General features: G+C 44.6%; 1 protein-coding gene across 4 annotated transcripts in view; it reads right to left on the bottom strand.

Annotated features, from left to right (window-relative positions):
- The window catches only part of ADCYAP1R1 (ADCYAP receptor type I), an 808,856-nt gene that overhangs the window by 658,283 nt on the left and 136,416 nt on the right, over positions 1-14,157 (bottom strand). For all 4 annotated transcript variants that reach the window (XM_085628890.1, XM_085628887.1, XM_085628888.1 and 1 more), the window contains exon 2: positions 6,289-6,452. In XM_085628890.1, the coding sequence (XP_085485016.1) occupies positions 6,289-6,339 (51 nt within the window). In that variant the 5' untranslated portion in view covers positions 6,340-6,452. The remainder of the gene's footprint in view (positions 1-6,288; positions 6,453-14,157) is intronic.

Below are 14,157 nucleotides of genomic sequence, written 5' to 3'. Positions count from 1 at the left end.
GGTTGGGTATGTAGTAGTAGTAGAAATACTGCTGTTAAAAAAACAGTATGGCTGACATAGGTGACCAAAGTGTAGCCCAGCCCTACCAATTCTGCTCTTCATGATCAGTTTCATCCCTCTTGAGTGAAGAGAGGAGTAGATTGTGCTGTGCTGCCCGTACCTGCGTCCTTGCTCCCACGCCTATCTACTAAACCAAGAATTTGCTGATGTCACCCTCACGCAGAAGTGCCCAGTTGCACATTGAATTTCTCACCAACGAAATTACATTTGTGGCGAAAAGGCTTTTTTATATGTGTAGAGGGTGACACGTTTTAAAATCAGATTTCATGGGGAACCCTCTTCTGATGATATACACTTTTTTCTTTTTTAAGGGCTAGATGGAAGTGGTAACTCCATGAAACAACCATGCAGTCCATTGTATTTAAAGCCCAAAATGAACCCTTATTTCTATATCACGGGACTTTCAGGACACATTTGACAGATTGAGAATGATGCATATTATTTGTGGATTTGTATAGCACTTATCACTTGTGAGGTTAACCAGGTGATGTCCACGTGCACAGAGAAACTAAGTCACATGCCATGAATCACAGGATGTTGAGCCGACCCAGAGACTTAAGCCTGGGTCCCTAGCTCCGGAGTCAGCAGCTCAGGCCACTTTACCACATCCTCTCAGGACTACGGCATTTTAGCCCAGCAGTGTGTGATACTGCGTCAGCAACATGTAAAATGGTGTCACTACTGCATGGTTTTGTCTCAGCGCTGTGTGATATCTGACCAGTGCTTTGTGATAGTAGCCACACACTGGGTGAAACTGGGCTCGCAATGTGTGCCATTGAACGTGCACTGTGTGAGCTTCGCCCACATCTCTGTGATTTAGGACAGAACTTTGAGGTAGTGTCCTAACACTGTGACCCTGGCCCAGTACTATGTACCCATGACTTGGTGCAGTGAGATCCTGGAAAAGTGCTGTATGATCATGATCCAATGCTGCTTAACTGTGGGTTAGTGGCGTGTTACCAAGTCCCAGCACTGTGTGCTCTTGGACCATACCTCTATGATCTTGGCCCAGGGTCTTATGATTGGGGCCCAGATCTTAGTAACCTTTGCGCATAGCTCTGTGATCCTGCACTCTGTTGACTTGAACAAGCACTATCTATTAAAAAGTGCATGGGCTAGACTTGTGAGAAGTGCCTGCCCTACTTAAGTAAACATTTACCAGCCATGGTAAGAAATATCTATCTCACATTTTACACAATATAGCTAAATTGGAAGGGAGATTTGCTTAACACGTAATGAAACAGAACTAATTGTGGATTTTTGAGTATGTATATAATCCCAGCTAGTTCAGAGAACAAAATGAATATTCGTAGTGCATATCAGTTAATCAGTGGACCAGGCATACATAGGACCTGATTATGGGTGGTCTACTGATTTCCAACTCATGTTTGTGAAAGATTAGATTCCGGAGTTATGGGAATGTTATCACACGCAATAATTACTGGGTGCGATAAAGTTTGCATACCCTGTTACATTTCAGCAGTTCAAACCCTTCAGAGTTTAACATGGGGGATAATGCCCAGTAATTGCAGGGACCTGCGGAGTTAAGTGGGGATAATACCAAAATCCACATGTTATTCCCCATTATTGATGAAAACTTGTAATAGTTGCAATTCATCACACACAATTCATTCCGATCCCTCAGGTATTATCACTTATCTGGGTTGATAATTATCACACCAAACTGTGGGCCACTTAAATTCTGCCCTTAGCCGTGATAACTAACTGCACCTTGTGTACATACATATTTACTTATAGAAGGAAAGTGTTTTTCAGAATTAAAAATCCAGTCCTACTGGCATTGGCAATTCTTTTTATTATCTGTTGATACCAGGCGCTGCCAGAACAGGTAAGAGCAGTGGGGTGGGGCAGGGCGGGAAGAGTCGGCATACGATGCGACAGGGAAAATAAAATAAATAAAACCACTTAGCATGCGCTCGCCCATGTGCCAAGTTGGGGCTGCGGCGAGCGCAAGGTAAGTGGTTGTATTTATATATTTATTTAATTTGCTCTATCCCGTCATATGTCGACTCATCCACCCCCACCCCCCCCCCCTTCGCCCTACCGCTCTTACCTGTACCGGCCGTTGACAGATTGGGCTATTTCCCGCACAATTGGGCGACTTTTTTCCCAGTTGTGCGGGAAAAAACCATGCCTGGCGGGGGGCTACTTTTTGGACTAGTTTTGGATGGTTGTGCGCAATTTTGTGGCCTGGGCGGGCGCCGACCATGAGGAGTCCGTCGTGTGAGTGCGCGGGCCAATGTAGGGCCGTCAATCCAGTAGCGCGCGAAAACGCTACCAATGATGGCCCTGGGAATCATTTTTTGGCCAGCCCTTGCGTGCGTGCGTCACGGTGCGTGACCTCATCTTGACGGAGCTCTTACTTTTTCGGCTCAACGGTGGACGCCAGCCGAGGCTGTAAGGCAGCCGGCCGGGCTGCTGCTTGCGTTACGAGGCAGACATGAGTCGCTCACCTCGGCAAGTCCCACTTCCGGAATCAGGCAGGTCCGAGATCACCTCACCTCCGTGAGGGAACGACACTACCTCTGGAGCCCCCTCTGACGAAGCCCTGTGTCCCGGGGCGGAGAGCTGGTCTTCCCCAGCACGGTGAGTGCAATGTTCATGCTCAGTGCACGGAGCTCACCTGCGGAGAGTTCAGTGGCGGGGGCGCAGGGTTCAAACATAGCTCTCCTTTCTCTCGCTTTTAGGAGTGGGGCAGACTGGGGTCTAGTGAATGCTGGCGAGTTCAGGGCCAGCCGGTGTCGGGTCTGCGTGTCTGTGCGGCGGTGTCAAGTGTGGGGATCGGGGCTGACACCATGGCATTGAATGACTTTGGCAGACCTGCTCTACCAGGCATCAGCCGTCACTTGTAATAAATAAGTACTTTTACAAGTACATCCAGGGTCCTGTGCGTGCACCTACAGGAGTCCGTACTACATATTAGAGCAGCCCATGCCTACGTTTTATGCATATAACGATGCTGGCAGGTAAAACCCTAGCAGTGCGGGGCACCCTGAGCCCTCCCCGCACACTTATCTGGACAGGTGGAATGATGGCTTCCTGCGTGCGCCAAAGGTAACTTGAGCTGCCCCGCCCTTTTTACAGGAGAAGCGATATGGAGATCGAGCACAAACTTTGCACAATAGTTGACTTTGACTTTACCTGGTGTTCACGATATAGTCGTGAACCCGCCCAACCCCGTGCTGTTATCTGCGCACCTATTTGCTGTAACGCAACAACTGTAAAACTATTGCTCATGTCCTGTCACTGTACAATTGTGAACCTCGAATCTCAATTGTATTTGGGAACAGTAATCCCCCTCTGGTGTCACGACAGGGTTGTGAGCATTAACATCGTATGTTCATCATACGGTGGAGTGACTAGTGAGCCTCTGATGTCGACATATACTTGTCCACCCCGCGGTGCTCACGCACGGTGTCCTTGGCAGCCAAACGCGTTACTCGGAAGCAGCAGTGAAACCGGCTCCAACGCCGCTTCCAACAGGTGGAACTGCATTATCCTGACACTGGTGAATCATGTACACAATCTAATCCGCCCAGCCAAACGGGCTGAGGCGTGTGGTAGGAGTGCGCCTCGAAAGCACCGCAGAGTCGCCAGGACGCATCATATCATCAATGTCATCATGAGGAGTCGGACGCATGTGGTGTCCCTGCTGCTGCCACCCACTGTGGTCCACTGGTGGTCACCCAGGCCAGTTGCTGAGTCCGGACTTCGACGCCCGCCCCGACCTCAGGTGAGTGAGTCAGAGGCGCAACTAGAGCCAAATTTGGGGCGGGGGGGGGTGTAAGAAATTTTTGAGGGGGGGTGCTGAGTCTTTAAGCAATAGACAGAGTGGAGATTGGGGCAGGGAATTCTTTCCGTCTCATCATTTTAGAAAAGTGCAGTTTCAATATTATATTCAATTAAGCCATGGTTGCTGCATTTTTATTTTATGAAACTAACAACCATTAACAAAGCAAATGGTTCTGGCTTGTTGTAGGTGTAACGTTACTTGTTGTGATATATATCTGGATGCAATGACAGAAGAGGCAAAATACCAGTCCGGTGACACACAATGCTAAGCACAGATTTTTAGCTTAGTTGTTTTAAGCAACACCATTAATTACATCAGACACGCCCCTTGGAGAGACCCCCAGTTTTTTCATCCCGCTTAAAGCCCTGGAAACACCATGTCACAATCACCTCATGGCCTGGCACTGTGCATCAAGCATTACTCATGACTTCCACTTTTTCAGATTGCCTATGTGCAGGTGCATAGTGAACCCTCCCCCACCCCACCCCTTGCTTTAGGAAGACAGCAAGGGCGAAATTCTAGATGGGCCTCTTCTGTCTGCAACTCTGCAGACAAAGGCTCAGCTCATAATTAAGAGGAAAAGGTGGGCGAGTGAGTAAGTGAAGGGATGGGTGGATGGCTGGATGGATTAGTGAAAGAGTGAATGGATGAATGAAAGGGTGAATAGATGGATAATGAGCGAAAGGATGGATGGATGAGTGAAAGGGTGGCTGATCGGTGAGTGAATGGGTGGATGGATGAGTGAATGGATGGATGAGTGATAGGGTCAATGGATGGATTCATGAGTGGATGAGTTGAAGTATGGGTGGATCGAAGAAAGGAAGGATGGCTAAGTGAAAGGGTCAAAGAAGAGAGAAAGGGAGGATGAATGGATGACTGAAAAGGGGACTGGGTGGTAGGATGAGTAACTGGGTGGATGGATGAGTAAGTGAAAGGATGGCTGGATGGGTGAGTGGATAAATGGATGGATGAGTAGATGGTTGGGTGGAAGAGTGGATGTATGAGTGTACAGATGGATAGGGTGAAAGGGTGGATGAATGGATGAGTTAAATGATGGATGGAAAGATGCGTACGTTTTCAAGTGGATGAATGTTTGGATATAGATGGAATTAGGTATACACTATTACGCGACCACCTTTGATGCGTCTGTAAAACGTACCTTTTGTCCCGAAGTTTTGTCCTGAATTTTGACCTCCCGACCTGAATTTATGTCCTGAATTTTGACCCTTTGTCCTGAATTTTTACACTCACCGTCCTGAATTTGCACCCATGCCAGTTGGTCACCCTATTTGTAGGAAGTGATGAATATTGATAGATGCCAGGAAGATGACGTAGGTAAAGAGTGTTTTAACACCCAAACCAAAAATGACCACATCGGTTGTTCGTAGGCCAGCCCAGCTTCAAAAACGGTCGTGCAGGGGCCACCCAACCTCGCACGCACCTGCTGGCAGCACTGCGTGCGTCTGTTTACCACTGTCCTGGCAGGGATCTGACACTCCGTGCTTCACCACGTTGCTGATGCCAAGGCGCGCACTGACGCACACTGTTTGCCGCTCGAACTGGAGCTGATTTCGGGGGGGGGGGCTGAATCTTTAAGCAATAGGCAGAATGGAGCTGCAGGGGCTCTTAGAAGTCGCAGTGAGAACTGGTCTTAAAAATTAATAGCATTAATGCAGGTGCCCAGTTAACACCCTCCCACCATCTGTATATTGAATAGAATGTATATTTGTCGTTAAAATTGTTTCTGATGACAATTTGTGCATAATTGGAGACTTGCTAATTTGGGCTGGTTTTTGGGTTGTAACTGGTCTGATTGGGCTTATTTTGGGCTTATATTTGAGCGGCTTTGGGCTTGGGACGGGTCTAAAAATCTGGCAACACTGGCCCGCGCCTGACACTACTACATTTTTTTTTGCAGTTCAATTTAGAGAAACGTGACGGAAAATATATTACTGCTTTACACGAGCACCAGTTATATTGCACAAGGTCACATTTATTGTGCGCCCCCAGGACACACCTCTAATATGGCAGATTGGTTCCCTAGTTCCGCAGTCAGCAGCTCCGATAGTTTTGCCACATCCTCCGCTCCCACTCCCCCTCCCCATTTTGGTTTGCAGTTCATTTCTACATGTTACATGTTCGAAGCAACATCTCAGTATTACTTATTGACTGCTTGCTTGAGGCTGAAGACAAAACCTGCTGTACAGTGCATGCCGAAAGAAGAACACACATCTGATGTTTAAATGCCATTTGGAGCCAAAAACATGGAGCAGTGCACGGTCGATTATGTCAATTCGAAAGTAACAACTGGACACTGAAAGAAAAGTGGTTCATTTCCCCCCACCCAATCCAAAGGTTAAATGTCATTGATTAACAGTCAAGGGCGAATGGAGGATTTGTTTCTTCCTGCTTACCAGATGCATCAGGAGAAAAGCGACGAGGGAACGCGTTGTGGTGGCGGCCATCTTCTCACGGGAGAGAGTCAGTTGTTGTTGTTCAGGAACGGGGACTTTTCCATACAGTTCATTCACATCCACGAAGACCAATAAATGATATCTTGAATCCCCAGCTCACAGCTCTAGGTAAAAAAACAGAGGAAAGCAATCAGAGGGTAGGAAAACACGTCAATAAAATCCTACCTGCACTGACACAAGTGTAATCTCAAATCACTCAGAATTGTAGCCTGGCTTGAAAACAACAGGGATAAAGAAAATGGCATTGAAACGGTCTGACTTTAACGGTAGTTTGAGAAATATAGAAAATATAATAGCCAATTAACAAATATACATAGGTATTGTGATACGATTTGTGATGCATAATGTTTGGTCTATGAACATTATTTATTCCTCATGCAGCAACAGCAAACATTATACTGTACAGACAGTCGTACAGAGTAGAGGTGGGAAGCCAAAAAGTTCAATTAGACAGCCATTTTAGAATGGAGGCGAATGTCTGGCTTGACCCTACGGCCATGAGCATGTGTGTCCCAGAGGTATATGCAATATTTATCAGACACGATAAAATCTGATACTGGGGGTTATGAATTTATTGTTTGTCATATATTCCATCTGTTACAAGGTTTCTCCTAAAAATAGGAAATAACGTGGACTTTGGTTCTTTTTTATCAAATCCATTTATCCTGGAATTTATTAGGCTTTACCCCTGCATGTAAGTAGACTGGATCTATAAAATGTACCTAAGGAAAGCGGGGGATGCGTGGATTTCCTGGCATGCAGTAACCCCCACCTTACATAAAATTTCAATTCAGACACAAGCAGGGGTTTGTGCAGGGACTAGAAAAGACTGGGGACTCACATGTAGCCCCTCAGATTCAACGTACAAGCCCTGTCATCAAAAGAACTTTGTGTTAATGAAACAGTGGAATATTTTGAGAATTTTGCAAATGACAAAATGTAGGGTGTGCTGCATAAATGTTACCTGCAAAAATATTCATTTTTTTTCACCTTTGGTGATTCCTGGTAAGTTCTTTGCATTCACAAAGGGGCCGTCTGGAAGGATAGGAACCTCGCTCTTAGAGGTCCATTTCATTCTTAGTCTACACTTGGGTCAACTGTAGTGGTGGGAGCCTACATTGCTCTAATATGATCATTCAACCCATGATCTCTCAGAAAGGATCATTGGCTAATATCTTGCTCTGATTTGTCATTGACGCTCACTGGTTAGGGTGGGCTGCCCCAATTCTGTGTCATATGCACAGCCTTGTGGGCTTGTGTGAAAGGAGTCCTGTGGAAAAAGCAGGTCCAGAAAGTGTGTAGTCATCATGTTTCTCCCCCGCTGGCGCCGAAGTAGGTACATAGAAGCCTCCCAAGCCAGATTTGTTTTCTTAGCAAGTATAGAATGAATACTTGATTGACACATCAAAAACATATGCAACCAGGGGATCTAGGTGGCAACTTTATGCAAGCGTGCATGAACGTTCTGCTGAGATAAGCTCTACTGAGATGGTAGGGTAGCAGAATACTGAGTTTTAAATATTGTGCTAAAATAAGATTGTAACAAAATTGCTACTGACCAAAATATCAACATGGTAGGTATATATAAATGAGAATAGATTTACTGTACATACCTCCGCATATATGTACCATGACAATATACATACCTTCAAGGTAAGTACATGTGGATGTAAGTATAGTAAATCTATCTATCTATCTATCTATCTATCTATCTATCTATCTATCTATCTATCTATCTATCTATCTATCTATCTATCTATCTATCTATCTATCTATCTATCTATCTATCTATCTATCTATCTATCTATCTATCTATCTATCTATCTATCTATCTATCTTCCTATCTTTCTGTCTATCTTTTTATGTATCTGTCTGTCTATCAGTCTATATATTTGCCTGTCAGTCGGTCTATCGATCTATCTATATATCTGTCTGTCTCTCTTTTTTTCTCTTTCCATCTCAGTCTCTCTCTCTCTCTCTCTCTCTGAATATATCTTTCTCGGAAGGACGGGCTCAGCAGATATGGCTTCCACCGTCCTCTCCTTCTTCCCAGGCAGTAACAACAGGAGTCCCACAGGGGTCTTCCCTTAGCCCCCACCTTTTTAACATTTATGTCACACCTTTGGTGTACCTGGCTGAGGAACTTGGGGCTAAGGTCATAGCCCACGCAGATGACACCCAGCTTCTTTTCACTTGGGATAGGAATGTGGACTCTGTTTTCTCTGCTCAACACTGTCTGTCCTCCATTTTTCATTGGCTAGCTGCCGCACAACTTAAGTGCATTGAAAATAAATCGGAGATTCTCCTATATGGAAAGTTTCCTTTGAATTTTAGAGAAACTCTTTGGCCCCACGAGTTCCCTATCCCCACTTCTACAGGAAAGACTGCCAAGAACCTGGGGGTGTGGTTTGAGGAGAATCTTTCCTTCGCTACACAGATTAAGAAACTTGCTGGGACCTGCTTTGGCCTTTTGAAATCTTTGAGGAAGTTTCTCCCTCTCCTGCCTAGGGTGGCAAAAGAGACTGTCATTTGCGCACTTATTCTGTCTCGGCTGGACTACGCCAATGCCCTTTATGTGGGCATCCCGGGCTATCTGTTAAAAAAACTCCATGTGGTCCAGAATGCGGCAGCAAGACTCCTTCTTGAAATTCTCGCTAGGACAAGCATGAGACCCCACCTGCGTTCTCTGCTCTGGCTTCCTGTAGCCGACCGGGTCAATTTCAAATCTTTGGTCATGGCCCATCGTGCTCTTCATGGGCGTGGCCCCATCTACCTGCAAAAACGCTTTGCTTTCTACACTGCAGCGCGATATCTGCGTTCCTTGCCCAGCGCCTTGGTCAGACCCCCGCTTTAAATGTCAGAGGCTTGGAGGCTGCTCTCTCTTGCTCGGAAAGCTGCTGTTGCCTGGAATGCTCTCCCTTTTGCCCTCCAGAACATTCAGGACCTGCTGATCTTCAAGAAGAACCTAAAAACATATCTCTTTGCATAAACCTGTGATGGTTGACCCTCTCTGTTCCGCGCAGGGACACTTTCGAATATCTGTGCGCGATACAAATTAAATTAACATAACATAACATAACATATATACATACATACGTACGTACATATATATATATATATATATATATATTACCTACTGGCGGTCGCCAGTAGGTAGTTATAGTTAGGACCCTGTTTCCATAGGAAATCCGCAACATTCTATTTGGAATAACTTTGGCGCCGGTCGACGAATCCTCGCGAAATTTTCAAAATAGGTGGGGCGCTACGCTCCACTCCTACCCTGAAAGTCTCGGGGGGATTCGTCAAGCAGGGGCCGAGAAAAAAGGGGGGTCCCAAAACGCGTTTTCCCCATGCATTTTTCCATAGGACCTTTAGACACAGCTACAGCCCGAACGGCTGAACAGAATTACTTGAAATTTGGCAGAGAGGTAGCCATAAGGTCAAGGAAGTGCCTTTTGCAGGTCTGGTGTAAATCTGTTCAGTATTTCCTGAGAAAATAGCATTTAAAAGCATATATATATGTGGGCGGAGCCTAACCACACATCTCATCCTGAGATCTGATTGGCTGTCAGCACTTCATCCAAGAAGTGTTGGCAGCCATCTTGGGACCAATATACATGATAGCACCTCATTAAAAAGCATTGCAGTTAATAGAAGGTTTTAAGACTTTAGTTACATTATAAATCATTTGTTGATGGTACCATACTCATTTTAGGAATTGTGGTATGTTCTAAGGTGATTTCACCATGTGAAAAAGCCTTCTGCTGGGATATCATGATTGAGAGAAAAATATTTTCTCATGCTTTTACCACAGAGGTTTGGAAGGTGATCTATAGGCTAAACTGAGAGCTTATTTTCTGTAAATTCACATTATCTTTCTCTGTCATGTGAGAATGAAGTCTGACATTCTCAGTAAAACATGTACATCCAACAAGGGCAGAGACTGTCAGTTGATTCCTTTGTGTTCTACTGCAGCTTCCCAGAGTGTTCCAAAGAACTACTAGAGCGCTAACAGTCCTACTTATGATAAACGTATGGCACACCTGAAGCCATCTTGCTTGGATTAAAGTGGTAACTCTTAAAACATTTAATTTAAAAAGGAACAAAATGAGGGGGTTCATTTTTCCATAAAAAGTATGATTAGTGCTGCAGAAAGAAAAATTAGGGCACATTTTGAGTGACTTCTCAAATCCTCTTCTATTTCATTAAAAAATTCTGACATGCAGACTGAAACATGCACTTTCAATACCAGCAGCAGTTTTCCCTGGTGAGCAGTAGCTTTACTACAGTGATCTAATGAGCAAAAAGAGTGCTAACATTCTGAATTTATGGCAAATGTGTGACACATCTGAATGCCTTCTTGATGGAATCAAAGTAAAAAACTGAAAGTATTTCCTACTGAGGAGACTGCAGTAAATGAGGAAATTAGGAAACTTCATAACAAATAAGTCTCCCAAGATGGCCACCAGAGACAAAAGAGCCCAAATGTAGCCCAAATATCACCCAGATGTAGCCCAAGTATAGCCCAATGACAGAATGTCCCAGAATGTTCTTAAAAACAACTAGAGCGCTTACTGTCTTCATTATGACAAAATTAAGGCACACCTGAAGCCATCTTGATTGGAATAAACTGGTAACACTTAAAACATTTAATTTAAAAAGGAACACAATGAGGAGGTTCATTTTGCCATAGAAATTATGATTAATGCTGAAGAAAGAAAATGAGGGCACATTTTGAGTGACTTCTCAAATCCTCTTCTATTTCATTAAAAAATTCTGACATGCAGACTGAAACATGCACTTTTAATACCAGGAGCAGACTTCCATGGTGCAGTAGTTTTACTACAGTGATCTAATGAGCAACTAGAGTGCTAACATTCAGAATTTATGGCAAATGTGTGACATATCTGAATACCTTCATGATGGAATCAAAGTAAAAAACTGAAAGCATTTCCTACTGAGGAGACTGCAGTACATGAGGAAATTAGGAAACTTCATAACAAAAAAATCTCCCAAGATGGCCACCGGAGACAAAAGAGCCCAAATGTAGCCCAAAATCACCCAGATGTAGCCCAAATATAGCCCAATGACAGAAGTGTGCAAAACACTTATTATTTTGTGTTTTTGCAGTGTTATATAGTGCAGACTTGTCAGGTATTGGAGTGCTTTACATGAGCATTGGTTACATCACACAAGAACAAATTCATTTTGGTTGTAGACATGGGGAGACTAAGTGATTTGACCAGAATCACAGAATGTCGAGCTGAAGCAGAAACTTCAACCTGGTTCCCCAGTTGCAAAGTCTGCAGTTCTGGAAGTAACACCACATCCTCTCCCCTAAGTGCAACATTTAATCAAGTGGTCAACTGGATAAAAAAACATAAAGATAACAAATAATTTAAAAGTGCTTTGTCGCTATTTGAAAACTCAGAAAATATGTCCTTATTTTAGTCTTTTAGAGCACTAACCATAATTTTGATGCCAATAAGACCCTCTCATATATGTAATTTCTAAAGGAAATGCTCTAGGTATTACAGTTTTGATTACATCAAGATGATGTCAGGCGTTCCACACTTTTGTAATAAATATAGAATGTTAGCAATCTAGTTGTTCATTAGGATACTGTTGGGAGGCAGAGGCCAGGGGCAGGGACTCTGAAAATTGAAGGCAGGTAGGAGGGTGCAAAGGCAACAATTTAACCACACTGAGCAGGCAGGAAGGGCCGTGGAAGCACAACAGACTATGGAGGGCAGTGGAAAGGGGGGCAGGGGCAACAAACCAACAATACAGGACTTGCAAGAGAGGCTGTTGGAGGGAAGATCTATTACGGGTCAAGGAAGCTAGGGGCGGTCCCCAGATCCCCGGGAGCCACCACAGAACTGAGCAGGAGAGTGAGTCAGGGACAAAAGGGGCACCTTAATTTGAGCCGGGGTGCCTAGGAACGCTTGCTCCAAAAATGAAGAAAACAGACATAAGAGACATGGAATTGGAGGCAGAATACAATGGCAGTTTAATGAGAAGATGCAACTTCAAAGAAACCGCAGAATAGAGACATAAAGTACAAAATACAGAATCCAGATAATCATACAGCTGTCATAATATTCTCTGTATCTCAATTAATGTACTGACAGAGAGAGAGAGAAAACACATCTATAAATGCATCATGAGAAACAAGTTACACCAAGGAAAATGTTACCTAGGCACACTCACGTTTACTCTTAGAGCAAGCATTCCTGCAATTACAATACAAAATCTTTTAAATGCAAAAGTAAAGAGAACAATGGTTAAACATAACATGACATTTCATATAGGTAAAATAGAATAAGATACTTCAAGCAAAGCAGAGCAAGACATTTTAAGCAAAGGAAGACAAGAGCTCCCAGCTCTTGGGGAAAACCTGCACTGCCTGTTAACCTACATACAGACGGCGAGGTAGTCCGTCGATATCTGTGGGTGCTACCTTTTTATATCATTTTGTGGGCTCCTTTGCACGCTACATCTACCTACGTATGCTACCCAAAAGCTTCGTCTGCAGATTTTACCAGACATTTCGTCATTTACCCACTTAATGCTGACAATGGACTGGGTGAAAAGGTCAGTCTCTCAGGCCAATCGCTTATCGTAAGTTCCATAGAGCAAGCAGAAAATAATGGGTATTGTACGGGAATTCAATATATTCATGTATAAAATCTCCTCAGTTCTCCTAACTTGACGCTCTGCGGTTGCCACTTCCTTAAAAGCGGGAAACCTGCCCAGGAAGCAAGTACCAGTCCAGGATGCAGCCTACTGTATGTCGACAGCTTCAGGGGGATGTTGAACTTTGATACCGAGCACGGAGCACTCGGGTAGGGTGGGGGCTACTAGTTTGGATCAGAAGGCCTCGCAGATCTGCCTTCAGACGGCTATACACTAAAATTGCAGAGCTATGGTCAATTTAACAAAGAGGCCTACATATTGAACAGAAGGGCCTACACAGGGGTTTTATGCTGGCTGAGTGGTAAGGATGTCTCAGGATAATTATATAGCAACACAGGACCCGCTGGTCAATTTAATACGGCCTACAAATGCAGCTGGCAGGGCAAGGACAAGGGTCTCATACTTCAGGTGTGGACAGAACGGGCCAGGGGCCCCCTGTGATACAAAATCTACCCTCCTTCTAGGCTGTGGCAATGTAATAGACCATTGTGGGCAGAAGGAAGAGGCAATGGTAGTACAACCATACATGCCAACAGACCCGATTCAGCCAGGAAACGTCCAATGTTTTTAAGCTCAAATGGGCTTTATTTGATCTGTCTCCTGTCTACAATATCCTCTTTTTCAATGTAACTCAAAGGGGAAAATCAATACCCCAGTTTTTTTTCAAAATCTCCCTCTTCCCAAGTTCAAAATGTTCGCAAGTATGGTACATTGGATCATGGAAGGAAATGGGATAGGGACATGGACTTGGATAACAGAGGACAGGAGGGACACGGAGAGGTGCACCAAACTGACCCTGCAGGGCAGGCATCAGGGTTTGCAGCAGCACAATACACCACACAGGGCATGCAGGACGGGAGTGCAGCACAACAATCCATAGAAAGCAAGAGGGAGGGGACAGGACCATGCACATGGACAACAGAGAACAGAGGGGCAAGAGGCAATGGTAGCTAGCTGACCATAATGGACAGACAGGAGAGAAAGCTGCAGTATAACAGACCATAAAATGCAGGAGGGACGGATCAGGGGCATTACAATGGAACAGACAAGCCAGGAGGGAGGGAGTAGGGCTGGGGGCAAGGGGGCAGGGCAGGAGCAGCAAGATAGCCATGG

The sequence above is a fragment of the Triturus cristatus genome, chromosome 10, assembly GCF_964204655.1.
Source record: "Triturus cristatus chromosome 10, aTriCri1.1, whole genome shotgun sequence".
Classification (NCBI taxonomy): Eukaryota; Metazoa; Chordata; class Amphibia; order Caudata; family Salamandridae; genus Triturus; species Triturus cristatus.
The sequence above is the reverse complement of the archived record's forward strand: the minus strand, read 5'-3'. Positions and strand labels throughout refer to the sequence as shown.